This window comes from Sus scrofa, chromosome 3 (assembly GCF_054392235.1).
Source record: "Sus scrofa isolate SSC_HxYL_T2T_F1_AM1 chromosome 3, Sscrofa_HxYL_maternal_Yorkshire_Landrace_v2.0, whole genome shotgun sequence".
NCBI lineage: Eukaryota > Metazoa > Chordata > Mammalia > Artiodactyla > Suidae > Sus > Sus scrofa.
The window spans coordinates 108,769,356-108,784,884 of record NC_139385.1 but is presented as its reverse complement, the minus strand read 5'-3'; the positions used below and the strand labels follow the sequence as shown (position 1 = coordinate 108,784,884).

Genomic DNA, 15,529 nt, shown 5'->3' with positions numbered 1-15,529 from the left:
AATTCAGGTCATATATTCAATGGTCCAACCTGCTGTTCAGAATGCTAGAATTATCTTATAGAGCACTAAGCATTAGAGAAAGCTCATCAAAGGATCTATATCTGTTTCTTCTATATGAGACCCACATTTTACTAGAGTCCAAAAGCAAGGCTGGCTTGTAATCACGTCATGCAATTGAGATTGTACTTTTTTTTTTTTTAAGAGTTAAATTTTACTTGGGGTGAAATTAGGACTTAAGCCCAGGAGACAGCATCTCAGGTAACCCCAAGAAACAGCTCTCGAGATTATACTTTTCTTAAAGAGGACCAGGAAGTTCAAATTATGCCCCAAGGCTGCGCCTCATCTTAAGAGACCTGTTGCAATGACGGTCAATAAAATTTAGCTCAACTACCATATGGTTGGCATGACTACAAAATACAAGGCCTGCTTCAGCGGAATCGTCAGTGGAGTGAGGCTTATGGCAAACATGTGGTATCAAAACTACAGCCTGTGCAGGTCTGCGACTGAGAAGTGGGCAAACCTGTATGAGGTCCTCTAGGCTGGTCCTCTAGGCATTGGCCAAACCTGATGCCTTAGGTCTAACGCTACAAAACAGCGATGAAGAAAAGCACGGCTAATGCCACGATGACATCTATTTCTTGGTTTCCCTCCATGAGTCCTCCCACTCATGCCATCTGCAGGCTCAAGATGCAGGATGGCAGGTCCCATAAGACACAGGTTAGCAGCATAAACATGGTGAGGATGGCTAACTCTGCACCAAGGCAAAGTCTCCCTTCATGTAAATGGTGGGGACCAAAACAGTAGCTCATCACCAATTTCAAATGAACAAGGACACACACCAAAATGTGGCAAACGTTCAAATAAAGCATTTTCAACTTATAAAGTAATTAATAATATAACCCCCAAATAGGTCAACATTACATATTAAGGTGGTAAACTGTCTTGACTACCCATCTTCAATTCTTTTAGTAACTATCTACAGTGTAGATGTTAAGAGGCATATAGGCCAATTTAGAATAACTTTGATAAAACTGAATGAACACCAAGATTTCACACCTTCATGTGCTTATTCACATACTGACTGGATGTGAGAATGAGGTAACAAGCCCAGTGGAGGATGCAGCTTGTGCTGATGAAGACCTGAAACCAGGATGAAGGAAATGCATTGCTTTGCTTCACGATCAAATTCATGACTCAGATGCAGCTCTGGAGACTTCCGTGAACAGAGGTTCGTGGGAGCCGACGTGGTGGAAAAAGGTCCAGAGGGAGGGCCCTGATCAAGGACAAGTCTCTTTGCGTCTCAGCTTCTCACCGGGAAATGACGGTCTGGATTGATGATGACTCGTGGGATGCCTCCTGGCACCAACATTTTTACAAAATTAGGAAAGTACACAGGGCTTTAAACAAGTAAAGGATTGTAATTTCATCGATTTTAAGCATCAGATAGCTCACTGGGCATCATTTTGTCTGGCTCTAAAAATTTTTAGATGAACAATGTGGACAAGCAAGCCTTAACTAAAGGAACAACCTTTTTATGAAAATAATACATGAAATAGAGCAAGGGATCTAAAAAGTCACTGGGAAAAGAATCCTGAAAACTATGGCTTCGTCCACCAGAAGCCTCCAAGAATGCCATAGTTTTACACCATAGACAAAACTCCAAAGAGTCTGGTCCACTTAGTAATTGTCAATAAGATGTTGAACATACCATATATTATGAATAAATAAAAGTACATAAACAAAGTAACTTTTCATTTGTTTATTATGTCCTCTCAAATACGTTTAAAAAATAACATTTTAGACACAGAATCACAAATACACACAAAACAAAGCAGTGCTGGCTTGTTTCACAAAGGGTTTTCCTTTGACTCCTTTAGCTGCTTTGCATAAAATTCAAAGCTTTCCTGTAGAAGAGAAAAAAAAGGAAGGGAAGTCACAGATAAAAGTTACCAGCAACAGGTGCTGGCACAAACCCCAACAATCATAAAGTGCTGCAAGCTAGCAGCACAGACTGCAGGCCCATGGCCGCCGCCATCCCCTCCAGCTTTAGCACTCCCCTCTGTTTCAAGATATCACCAGTTCCAGAACCCCCAGTTCAGAGCTAAAGGACCAGCAGCCTCTGCTGTGTGTGCATGGGCGTGTGCATGGGCGTGTGCATGGAGGTATTTATACCTGGGTATGGAAGGTTGAAGGGTTTGAAATAAAACCTGTTTTAGTGACTCTCAGTTCAATGAAACAATAAAAAGTTATTTCACACACATGACTTCTCTTATTAAACCAAGAAAAGTGAATCGAAATTTCCTATGCAACCTACTGAATGGGAAAAAATATCTGCAAATCATATATCTGATAAAAGGTTAAGAGTCCCAACACGAGCAACAGAGAAACCCAACAGACATGTTTCCAAAGACCTGTCCGTTGACCAACAGGTATGCGAAAAGGTGCTGCCCATCACTAATAAGTAGGGCAATGCAAATCAAAAACGCCATGAGCCACGACCTAACACTTGTCAGAATGGCTATTTTCAAAAAGACCGGAAGCAACAAATGTTGGCGAAGCTATGGAGAAAAGGGAGCCCTGGTGCACTGTTGGTGGGAATGCAAATGGTGCAGCCACTATGGAAAACAGGATGGAAGTTCCTCAAAAATTAAAACTACCATGTGATCAAGCAATTCCACTTTGGGCATTTATCTACAGAAAAAGAAAACATGAATTCAAAAAGACACGTGCTCTCCCTTACAATAGCTAAGACACACAAACAACCTAAATGTCCATCAGTGGATGAGTGGATAAAGAAAATGTCACAGATGCACACATATACACAGAGGAATATTATTCAGCCATGAAGATAACGAAATCTTGCCATTTGCAATATGGATGGACCTGGAAGTATTATGCTAAGTGAAGTAAGTCAGGGAGAAAAAGATAAACACTGTCTGGTCTCACTTATTTCTGAAATCTGAAAAATACAAAGAAAGAGAACTGAGCTCATGGATATAGAAAAGAGATTAGTGGCTGCCTGAGGCCGGTGATGGGGAGAGCAGTGAGCGGGGAGGGAGATGGTAAAGCGGTTCAAAAGGCACAAATTTCCAGGGAAAACAGGTAAGTACTGAGGATACAAAGTACACAGCACGGTGACTACAGTTAATAATACTGTGCTGGATATTTGAAAGCAGCTAGGATAGCAGATCTTGAAAGTGGTCATCACAAGAAAAAAAAAAATCTTGTGACTATGGTGACAGATGTTAACTGAACTCACTATGGTGATCATTCAGCAATATACACAAACATCGAATTACTGTTATATACCTGAAACCAATACAATGTTATGTCAATTATACTTCAATTAAAAAAAACCTAGACGAAGAAATAAAACCCAACTTATTTAAAATGGAAACGAACAAGTAATTAACAGTGACATAATATGCTTGGCTCTTGAAGTACAGGCCATTAAATCCTATTTCAAGTTGAAATGGAGAGAGAACTGCCCCAAGGACATTTGATAAACTCACACCTATAGTTGAAGGTCTGAGACTGACCTTGTATTTTAAACCTCAGCCCCAGAAGGCTACGTCCTCCCTCAGCCAAACCCATGGCATGACTGTTCGGTTCCTAAAGCCTCCCCAGAGGATCCTTCACAGAGATTTAATCCTCATGTAATTAAGATTTCAACTTATTTTTTTTTTCACATCATTATGAAGCATACACAAATCTGTAGAGGTATTTTTTTCCCCTCTTAATTAAGAAATACTCACAGGGGGTTCAGTGAAAGGGACAGACTCTCCAGCATTCTTCAGCAAAACTGCATAACGCTTTAGAAACAGATCATTCAATTTTGTATCCTTTGCAGTCAAATTTTCATACAGCTCTTTAGCAGACGTGACATCTTTGTCTAAGACTGGAGAAAAAGATATTAATCATGGATAAGCCAATCTATCTTCTTTTTTCCCAAAACACTTAGAAGTCACTGGATCCCTTTATCCCAAAGCAATCAAATACTTAACTACCTTCAGCAAAAAGCCACATTCAGAATCTACTACAAGCTCCTGCCTTCCTTCCCCATACCTCTCATTCAGCATGATCCACCATGAGAGAGAAAGAAAATGACAAAAAAAGCTATTTAAAAAAACCCATGCTGGGAGTTCCCGTCAGGGCTTAGCAGTAAAAAACCCCACCAGCGTCCATGAGGACATGGGTTTGAACTCTGGCCTTGCTCAGGCATTGCCATGAGCTGTGGGGTAGGTCGCAGATGTGGCCTGGGTCTGGTGTGGCTGTGGTGTAGGCTGGCCGCTGCAGCTCTGAATCGACCCCTAGCCGGGGAACGTCCATATGCCGTCAGTGCGGCCCTGAAAAAAAAAAAAAGGCCCGTGCTAGTTAAAGTGAGCAAAAACTGAAGTCTTCTTCAATACAGAGTAAGCACTTGACCTTTTACTTAAAACCACTCTTTGAAAACAAACTAATTCAGGGACTGTTGTGGTGATGAGCATGTAAAATAAATTACATGAAGTCTGTATCTATCTCAATATCAAGATCAGCAGCTAAATAACACCAAAAGACTTCCAATACATTCTCCTATCCTAAAACAAGCACACGAGGAATATAGTTAGCTATTAAGAAAACAATTTTTATATACATTATCAATATACATTAAAAAATCTATATACATCCATATAACATCAAGTGACACCAATACGTCACTTCATTGGATGCTGAAGTAACCCAGAAGCTAAGTTTAGCTGGCTCTCTACTTGTGATTGTTCTGTAAAAATTTTAGGTTCACTGATGAGTTAATAAAAAAGTTCTGTTAAGAATTACTGCTGGTGATTCAACTCTTTAATTTTGCATTCGATTATTAACATCTAAGCACCTAACAGGAGTTCCCGTCATGGCTCAGTGGTTAATGAATCTGACTAGCATCCATGAGGATGCAGGTTCAATCCCTGGCCTTGATCAGTGGGTTAAGGATCTGGCATTGCCGTGAGCTGTGGTGTAGACCGGCAGCTACAGCTCCGATTTGACCCCTAGCCTGGGAACCTCATATGCTAAAAACGGCCCTAAAAACAACAATAACAAAGTACCTAACATTACCTCTACCCTCCCAGCACCAAGGTGAGCCTACAGGATGATGTGGGAAGTTCAGGGATCAAGCCAAGAATCAATCTCTCAAAGGGGAACAAGGGTGGATGACTCAATACCTCTCACTGGAGTTGAACAGATCTTCACAGTTTGGGTGAAGTCAATTTCCTCTGTGTAAATCCTTCATTCCCATCCCATCCTTCTCCTACTACTGTGAGCTCAAGCTCTGCCATCTTCTGGGAAGCTGCTCTGAAAATTCTTCTATCTTCCCTTTCACTACTTCCTGCTCTTCTCCCTCCCAATTCTCAAGGGGGATCACACAAGCTCGTTTTACGCTGTTGCACACGACTTCATCTTATTTAGTTATTGCTTAGTATCTGCCTATTCCCCACATGAAACTTTGAGAAAGTTTATGATTACAGCACTATTCTGAAACACATGACGTTTTGCTCATAAGGGTGAAGAAAATGGAGACCCAATTTGCTAATTCTGATTGCTGAATCTGATGTTCTGCCAACAATAAAATCAACGAAGCAACTTTTCATGTACCCCTTGCCTCAGGTGAGCAAATCAGATGGTGAGGTGACCCATCTGATTTTGAATGCTAATGTTTACCTTGAATACTGAGGAAACATTAGACTGGTTCGCTTTCATTCGTGATTGCCTGGCAATTGGAGCAAATTGCTTAAAAGACTAGAATTTCAGCTGTGACTTAAGATAAAAACTTGGATTAGAAAGTGTCTAATTTCTTTCTTTCTTTTTTGTGTGTATGTTTTTAGGGCCGCACCTGCAACATACGGAGGATCCCAGACTAGGGGTCGAATCAGAGCTGTGGCTACCGGCCTACACCACAGCCACAGCAACGTGGGATCCAAGCCACGTCTGTGACCTACACCACAGCTCATGGCAACGCTGGATCCTTAACCCACTGAGCAAGGCCAGGGACTGAACCCACAACCTCATGGTTCCCAGTCGGATTCGTTTCTGCTGCACCACGACGGGAACTCCAGAGAGTATCTAATTTCAAAAGGAGCAGGCAGGCAGGCAGGCAGGCAGGCCAAGAGGGCACTGAAGGAGCAAGAAGGCGAATCAAGTGGTAGTCTCAAACGTGTACCCCTTCACACTGGACTTCAGGTGGCAGGCCCTTGGAGAGATGGGATTGGTTCCCAATAACATACCCCAAGTGGACTTTCAAGTCTTTGGAATCGTACTCAACTAATCTGGGCCCCTATGAAGGTGCTCACTGACACATCCTAACTGAATAATTGCAATTATCTATTAAACATATTACCATAGCTTTTCATGATGGAAGTATAAGCTTCTTCCTTGTCAATTAATTCAGGAATCAGTTCCAACAAAGACTTCATAGTTGACGCCTAGGATATTAAATATAGTTAACATTATCGCAATGCACAAGAACAGTGAAATAAAACATGATATATGGACATTTAATCAAAAAACCTTGACAATAACGATAACGGAACTGCCTATTCAATTTATTGGACTATTTTCCCTTCTGTATATCTTAGTATAGTCGGCTCTCTGTATCCAAGAGGTTCTGAATCCATGGATTCAACCAACCATGGGTTGAAAATATTCAGGGGGAAAAAAAAATGCCAGAAAGTGAATTTGCTGCACACCAGTAAGAAATATTTACACAGCATTTACTTTGTATTAGGTGTTGTAAGTAATCTGGTGATGATTTACAGTGTACAGGAGATGTGTGGCAGGTTACATGCAAATACTACAGCGTTTCATATCAGAGACTTGAGCATCTGCAGATTCTGGTGTCACTGGAGGTTCTGGAACCAATCCCCTATGGATACCAAGGGGTGACTATACTTGACGTTAATTCAATAATTTACAGCCAAAACAAACCAGCATCTCTCAAAAGTTAATGAGATTCTATTTATAGTTTTATGAATATTTTTCTAAAGTATTATAAAGATTGCTTCTTTTGTCAAGTGGTAACCATCCTAAGATATGTGCTCTCAAAGGGTAGAAGACACAGTTGTATCTTTGGACGACAAGATTTTTAGACAAAATGTGAAAAATTCAATCATTCTGAAGTCTTCCCTCCCTGGTATATAATCAGAGCATTTCTAGAATATCTCTTAAATTTACTTGCTTGCTTTCAGGGGTATCCAGACGGTTCTAATCTGACATCCTGTATTGCATACAGAACCACTACTTCCTAATGAATAACCACTGAATACTTCCAAACAGACTTCAATGCTGCTGGGTAAATCAAAGATTTACACACATTATAAAATCAAGGATTTTCCATACATTTATGCCCTATTTGCATCTCACAAAGAGAAGCAAAATCTAGCTCGATTATTCTGTCAAAGAGCAAGACAACGGAACTGGAATTTTCAAAAATCCTAACTCATCTTTTAGCATATTTATTCTCAGTCCACCCATACCTGGACGTCCAGCCATTTAAAGTGTCCTGGGAGGACTGTTCTACGCTCTTATAATACTGTACATTTCCTGTTTCAACCTCTGAGCAAGGCAGTGGGTACACAGCAAAGCCCCATAGGTGAAGCGACCAGTGCTTTTTTAAGATTTCTTACACTTTTAAATCACAAATTTTAAAAATTATCTCTTTGAAAGGGAGAAAAGGAGCAACTAATATTTAAATACATGAGTCAGAGATTAAAAAGTGCAATTAGGTAAATTTTTTGTCAGAGTATGTGTATGTGTGTGGGAAGCATGTGAGAATTAAGGAAAACCAGACTTCCCAGAGTTGGAAATAACCTAAATGTTTCACATGAAACAAACAACTGCGCTCAGTTTAAAACTTCATAATCTGCCCAAATAAACTAAGAACACGGTTTCTGGTGCCCACTTACAAGGTAAAGTCAAATCTAAAAATAATTTTTTTGAAATATGCTTTTACCATTTCTTTTTAAACCTCAAAAATAGGACTTGATTCTGTTTCACACATACACATGTGCCTGTTAGTGTAAATAAGGTAACTGTACAAACTGAGTATGCGAATCTGTGGTACAGGCCAGTTTTAAAGCTAAAGGGTCTGTCTACCTGATGGTTTCTGCTGAGCGACCTGACAGGCGATGCTCAGCAGTGGGCGTCTCTCTCAGCGGGGCTCCCGCACTGGCGGACAGGCCCCAGCAACGGGATTCTTATCTGAACGTTTCTAAGGGCCCTTTCTTTCTTGGGGCTCACTGCACAACTACGGGGATGGAAAAGTCACGGCATAACTTGTTTTGCACCTCCAGTACAACCAAGGAGCCAGGACTGACTCGGCGTCAACATCTAAAAACATAAATGAGCATAGACCAGCAAGTGTTCACTCTGTTGTATTTTTAGAAAAGGTCCTGAACCAATAAGCTCTTGGATGATTGCTCAAAACCTTTATACAAGACTAGCTTATGCATTATTGACTTGCTAGCCGGTAAAGGGTAAAGTACTGTACCTTTCCCGATCTCTGAGAATTCCTAATACAGAACACCAAGAAAATTGGGATTTGTTCAGCAATTGCTCCACATCTCTAAAAATTGAAACATTATTCGGTAAGCGAAGTTTTTTGATAAACAAGCAGACCAAGGTGAATATTTCCAATTAAGAAAGTTCACAATAAGACAGTAATGTATCATTACCCACAGGAAGGTCTAAAGTCGACCAATTTTTTTAAGGCAAGAAAAAAGAAAACAAGTGCCAGCTATGCCAAGCTTTTGTGAATGCTGTCCTTGGCACTCCAAGTATAAAGTTTGTTTAAAATGAAAAGGGAAAAATTAAACTAATGCTTCAACAACCACAGAATAAGGTTTAGGACTGCAAAGAAAGAGGGAAAAAAGAAACACTATTCCTCTCCAATTATACTGCCAAGCATTCACAAGTGAGCTAGGGATCATAAGGTTAATTATACATTTAATAAGGTGTCAGGGAGATAACTGCTCGTTTCTTTATAAAAATTAAAATGTACAAAGCAAGTTCTCTTTAAAGTATAATTACCTACACTTATGCATACAAAAGGACTGATTTCAATCTCTCTATTTTATAAAAGGCTTTCATTGCAATAGACAGCCAGTGCTTGAGAAAGAGACAAAAGTTAAACTTAAAAAAAAAAGTTTCTATGACAGACCAGATAAATCAAGTGTCTATCCCATCTTAGATGCTATAGTAAAATCAAATATGGCAAGACAATATTTTAGTTTACACTCATCACAGATGTCATTCTCTTAAGTTGCTAAAAGCACATTGCTCTTTCAAAGCTTTAAAACATTGTCAATACTAAAACGGCTGGTATAAAAAGAACTTTTGGGGACACACAGAACATTTACACTATAAACTGATGCTTTCGACATCTGTGAATAAAATGTATTCTTCACTACAGCAAGAATAATCTTTTACTGTTTGACAAGCAGGTAAAGAATGGGTAAAGGGTTTATCATCGGAAACCTCAGTCTATTGCAGGGATGAACACAAAAAGACAGTGCTGTTGCAGCAACACTTGGCTGTCATCAAGCGCCCTAGACAGGCTGCCGTGAGTAAACGAGGCTCTGAAGGCGGCCGTGATGTCCCCACCCTTGGCTGCTGTCAGTCCTGCTTTCTAAGAGCCTAAGAGCCGGTCACAGCTCCGAACAAGCTGGTAGAAGAAATATCACGTGTGACTTTCCAAAGAACTATCACAATAATGTGTTAAATATGAATGAATGCTATCACACATATAGATACTTTAGATACTTATATACGTGTCTACCTGAGTAGGTACGCTCAGGTATGTGCACACACAGATAACGCACTAGGATTTATTCAGGACAGAATTTTGAACACTAAAGGCAACAAGATAAAAACAAACAAAAAAACGAAAACATGCCTGAAATTTCTATCATAAATTGCCTTTTCTGGTTTAAAAAAATTTTAAATAGGAGAAAAAAGGCAAATAAACTAAACTAAACCAGAAAATAGTCAATTAACTGGAATTTCTCTTTCCTGAGAACAAAAGCAAAAAAGCCTTCGAGGCAGTGCCAATTCACTCTTTACAAAACCGTTAACATGGAGAAATTTCTCGAGTTCCTTTTAAAAAGGGTTTGGACCCTATTGCCCGACAAGATGAACTTGACAGATCAAAGGTAGAGCTCCAGCAACTGGGTACAGTCTCACCTTCCCTATCTGCTACTTAAGACGTGTCACAGCTCGTAAAAACGGAAGTGAATATAATACTATTTACTATCAGAAATTGGTCCCAGGCCTCAATTTGACACAGGGAGTCTACACAAACACAGCCGTTGGCGGGATCACGGTGACTGTTTGACTGCCACCTGCTGGGAAGGGGCTCCCCGGCGGTGCCTGTTTGTGTACATTACCAGTGGCAGCTCCGATCACCCACCGTTCCTGCGGCACTTGGCGCGGCTTTATATTTAGCGCTGTTAAAATGGCATGAATGCAGTTGTCTCCTTCCCTGAAGATTGCTAATTTAACTGAGAGTGCGGGCCACAGAGACCTGCATTTGTCATTTAATGTGTCTGTGACACACAAGTGAATAGAGAGCATATTCAACTCTTAATAAACCTTGAATAAGGCACTGAGAATGTTTGAGCATTCAAGTGAGAAGCTGTACTTGAAAAGCAAACATTTCCTACTTTTTGTTTGCAAACTCTGTTGCCATGGTGATGCAGAGTATTTAGAGAAATTAAAGTAGGAAATCAAAGGAGTTGTTTCGCATTACCTATCTGCACTGAAACATTTGTCTTTAAATCATTTGGCAAAACATGTCTTCCCCCACCCCCACTTAAATCTAAAGACATTTCTAGTCTGATCTGGCATCTTTAAAACTGGCACTCTTAACTTATAATCCAGTCCTTGTCATGTAACCTTGACTCAGAATGAATTTAAATACGCTGGCAGCACCACACTTCTACTACACACCTGAGCCCAGAAATTTCTCAACTGACTTCTCATAAGCCACAAGTCCCACTGCTCCGTGCATGATGGGCCATTACCTGCAGGAGAGCTCTGGCGTCATCCACCTTGCCTGAATCCACAAGTTGAAGGAAAAGATCGGTGACAGGTTTGTAAACTGCAAACTGATTGGCCAATCTCTCTGCCATGATGCTTACTGAAAAATGAGAGGTCACAAAAATCTTTTATTTAAACAGCAGCATAACTAGCTTAACCACCAAAGAAAGTCAGTCCAGACTCACTAGAGAGAAAAAGTACTTCTGTATTCTTTGCCTAGAACAGCTCACTTACTCTTTTCGAGTGCTGGTTCCAACTGCTCCTCTATGACTTTTCGAAATAAGTATGCCAAGCCAAAGTACTGAGGTTCCATGGTTGGATTCTCTGAAGTAAGCATATTTTCAATGTTTTCTACTGCAACATCTATGTCATTGCTGTAGAGGAAAGTAAAATAAATTATAAGGAAATATTTGCTTTTGTGTTAATTCTGCAGGTAGTTTCAGCATGAGTACCCTGGGATTCAGGTGTGCATGCACTTTAGAGAAAAAGGAAATATATTTACAACTAACTGGATAAAAAACACTATGCAAGTTGAATCAATCATATTCAGGTGGCAAAAGCAATCACTAGGGGTTTTATGTTATAATAACTAAAGTAGCTGCTTATTTTAAAACACTGCTCTAGAGACAAGATCAAACAATTATATATAGAAGAATTAAAGGTAATAACAAAAATATATATCAAAGATTTGACTTTGAAGCTGTTCGGATATAAAACGAAAACTTCTTCAAATGCTATAACCCTGGCATTATAATCTACTAGTCACTACTGTATGAAGTAATGATAACATCTTAGGATTTTTAAAAATGCTGATGATGTCTTCTAAAGGTCTATTTTCATGTCTCTCAACCCAGTCATAACTATTTTTGTCAGGTAATACACAACATTTAGAAAATATTGTTTATATTAAAATTCTCAGAAACTAAGTACCTTCACACGTCATATTAAAAAAATTAACTACATGGTCTTATTTAAGTTATGATAAAAAATTATGTTCACAATTACCTTTTTGGTTAACGTACTCTTTAACTGACACTTTACGGTAATGAAATGGCACTCCAAATCTGAATAATCAATTTTATGTTGGAATTATTACCAAACCCAAGAATTCTCTAAAAGTGAACACTCCATTAAAATAAATTTTTTATGGGTTTTAGAGAATTATTTAATAGTGAATAAAAACATACTCTCTACATCATATAAAATTGTTTATATGGGAACATTTAAAAATTCATCCAGGGAGTTCCTGTTGTGACTCAGCAGTAAGGAACCCGACTAGTATCTGTGAGGATGTGGGTTCAGTCCCTGGCTCCGCTCAGTACGTTAAGGATCTGGCACTGCTGTGAGCTGTGATGTAGGTCACGGACGCAGCTCAGATCTGGCATTGCTGTGGCTTTGGTGTAGGCCAGCAGCTACAGCTCCAATTTGACCCCTAGCCTGAGAACTTCCATATGCCACGGGTGCAGCTCTAAAAAGAAAAGAAAAAAAAAAAATCCAGATTTTTCTTGGATGATTTTTTTGGATCTTCTAACTTAAAATCACACTTTCTTTTTAAAGGGAAAACAAAGTTCTATTTGGGAAAATAGTTTTACAAGGGGCAAAACCAAAATTCTTCTCTGCCCAAAGGGACAAAAAACTCTGAAGAAAACCAATATGATATTTTAATATAACGACCTCTTAGAGGTATGTAAGATGAACTACTAAAGAACATTTTCCCCCCTAAAAGCACAGAGAATGTCAATTCCATAATTACCTCCATGAATCTTTAACTGTGCTAGTGAGGTTAATAAAAACCATGTTCTGATTTACTTCTACAGAGTGATTCTCAACAAGTAATCCAGAAACGGTGCGAAGGGAATCATCTCTAAGTACCTCCCTTTGTCCTCATGGGTGCCACAGGGCTGGAAGGGTAGGAGGGTGGGGAGGATGGAAATGTTTTTTTGTTTGTTTGTTTTTTGTCTTTTTGCCTTTTCTAGGGCTGCTCCCATGGCATATGGAGGTTCCCAGGCCAGGGGTCTAGTCACAGCTGTAGCTACCGGCCTACACCAGAGCTACAGCAAAGCCAGATCCAAGCCACGTCTGCAATCTACACCACAGCTCACGGCAACGCCGGATCCTTAACCCACTGAGCGAGGCCAGGGATTGAACCCACAACCTCATGGTTCCCAGTCGGATTTGTTAACCACTGAGCCACGATGGGAACTCCTGGAAATGCTTATTTTTAACAAGCTTGGTTCACAATGTTCTGGTAGAGTGTCACCTTCAACCATTGCTGACATTAAAATGGAACTCATTTCTCACTTTTGTGACCAAGTGTTATGACAAGAAAAGGTACCAACTGTGGAGCAAGTCTTATAATGTTCCTCATTATTTAGCCAATGGTTTCCCCAGTGTTTAGCCAATGGAGGAAAAGAAAGTCCCAATACTCACTTCTTTATTTGGGCCAAAGCAATGTTATTGATGAAAACCATACGGGAGAGTCCAATTGAATCTTCGAGTCCATTTACCAACTTCTGAATGGCTCGAATGCTTTCTGTATCACCCTTCATGGCATAAGCCTGAATAAGGCGAGTCACTGCTATCCTAGAAGGTATCTGCTCCAGATCCAAGGCTGTTTTTAGCGTTGTCAGAGCATCTACAATAGAAGAACAGGCAATAAAGTTTTTGTTATATGAACCATACTGACTTTAATGCGTTATGAAAACTAGCTTTTAAATATGAGCACCAAATGGCTCTATACAAAAAGCTATGAATAATGTATTCTCTATTACAGCAAATATTAATACTTTATGAGAAACCTAAAAAATATAATGATTTATTTGACTCTTAAGATATCAGAGACCAGAGACATTCTTCAAGTCACCGGGCAAATGCAAATGGTACTGACAGGATGTGGGTTCCATTCAGGGATAACAGTGACTAATTTCATAGATGTTGACAAACTCAGAGAAACATAAGAAAGAATTTTATAAATTAAAGACTTGCAAAAAAAATGTGTAACTTTTATTCATATTCAGACTATTCCAAATTTTCTTACATTCAAAAGATTCATGATTATCAAAATCTTCTAAAATCCCAAAGATTCTTTCTTGAAAACAAATGTCTCTTCCTAATTAAAAAAGGACTGATCATATATAAGAGCAGCCAAATGGGAACATTCAACTTACACACCAACACATTTATTTTACATGATTAAATACCTAGTAGATATTTTCTTGCATCTATTTTTCAGAGAAAACAAAGCTCATCAGATTCCCATGGAGAATCTCCACAGGAGTTTTGTTTTTAAGTATCATACTTACAAGTACTTGATTATGGATAAATATGGAATACCCTTCTGATTTACTGCCTTAGGTGCCAGTGTAGCAAAATTATTATATTAAATAAAGTGATGGATTAGAGGAAAAATGTAATACTTAGCATAACAATCACTGCTACCGCTACCAAAGAAAACTTCATGGCTTTATAGCAATTAAAGCCATGTAATCTACATAAAACGAAGACTCTGAGAGCAGCTTTCCAAAAAAGAACAGTCTGTTTTTTTTTTTTTTTTTAAGGGCCGTATGTGTAGCATATAGAAGTTCCCAGGCTAGGGCCAGATCTGAGCCATGTCTGTGACCTATACCACAGCTCTCAGCAATGCCAGGTCCTTTAACCCACTGAGTGAGGCCAGGGATTGACCCCGCATCCTGATGGATACTAGCCAGGGTCTTAATCTGCTGAGCCACAGTGGAAACTCCCAAGAACTTCTATCTTTAACAGAAGAATGGGAAAAGGGTAATAATTAAATACTCCATTAAAAGTAATACAGTAAAAGACATAATGAATTTCACATTTATTACTGAATAAACAATTTATAATTACTCCAGGTCTACATTCTAAACCAGTGATTCTTAAAAGGGGGAAAAGGAAAACAGGTAGTTTAAAAGGCAGATTTGATAAAATTTTTAAAAATACACATGAACGTACAGGACAAAAATGTTATTTATACTACTTTAATAACTTCAATTAACAATAGAAAATAAGCTTGATAAAATCTTCACTGGTGGACATATATTTCAGAATATTCTTACCAGCTAGGAAGGATCTTCCCACCAGTGGTTCAAATAATAACAAAATAAGATAATGACGGTGAGGACAGTAACTAGCATTTATTGAGCTTTTGCTACATTTGTTGGGAACTTACTAAAGGCCAGTATTAAGTAGCTACACTCACAACTTACCCTTCTGAGAAGCACCTATTTCACAGGTGAGAAACTGGGGCACAGATAGTTTAAATAATTTCCCCAAGGTTGTACTGTTAGACAAGAATCTAACCACCCTGGAGCCTGCATCTACAGGTGCATGTGTGCATGCAAGACTGGAGGATCTAGGAGAAGAGGTCATTTTATGTCTATCCAAAGGGACCTGGAACCAAGACCATATTCCCATATAGGACTTGCCTTCTGGACGTTTGATGATTCTGGGA

The 15,529-nt window shown here is 39.3% G+C and overlaps 1 protein-coding gene across 1 annotated transcript in view; it reads right to left on the bottom strand.

The window, feature by feature from the left end:
- Positions 1–1,744: 1,744 nt before the first annotated feature.
- LRPPRC (leucine rich pentatricopeptide repeat containing) overlaps positions 1,745–15,529 on the bottom strand; it is a 114,192-nt gene continuing 100,407 nt past the window's right edge. Inside the window, exons 32-38 of the mRNA XM_003125183.7 lie at positions 13,492–13,696; positions 11,296–11,435; positions 11,046–11,161; positions 8,516–8,590; positions 6,368–6,452; positions 3,756–3,898; positions 1,745–1,904 (exon numbers count right to left, since the gene is read on the bottom strand). Of these exons, the coding sequence (XP_003125231.4) occupies positions 1,848–1,904; positions 3,756–3,898; positions 6,368–6,452; positions 8,516–8,590; positions 11,046–11,161; positions 11,296–11,435; positions 13,492–13,696 (821 nt within the window). The 3' untranslated portion in view covers positions 1,745–1,847. The remainder of the gene's footprint in view (positions 1,905–3,755; positions 3,899–6,367; positions 6,453–8,515; positions 8,591–11,045; positions 11,162–11,295; positions 11,436–13,491; positions 13,697–15,529) is intronic.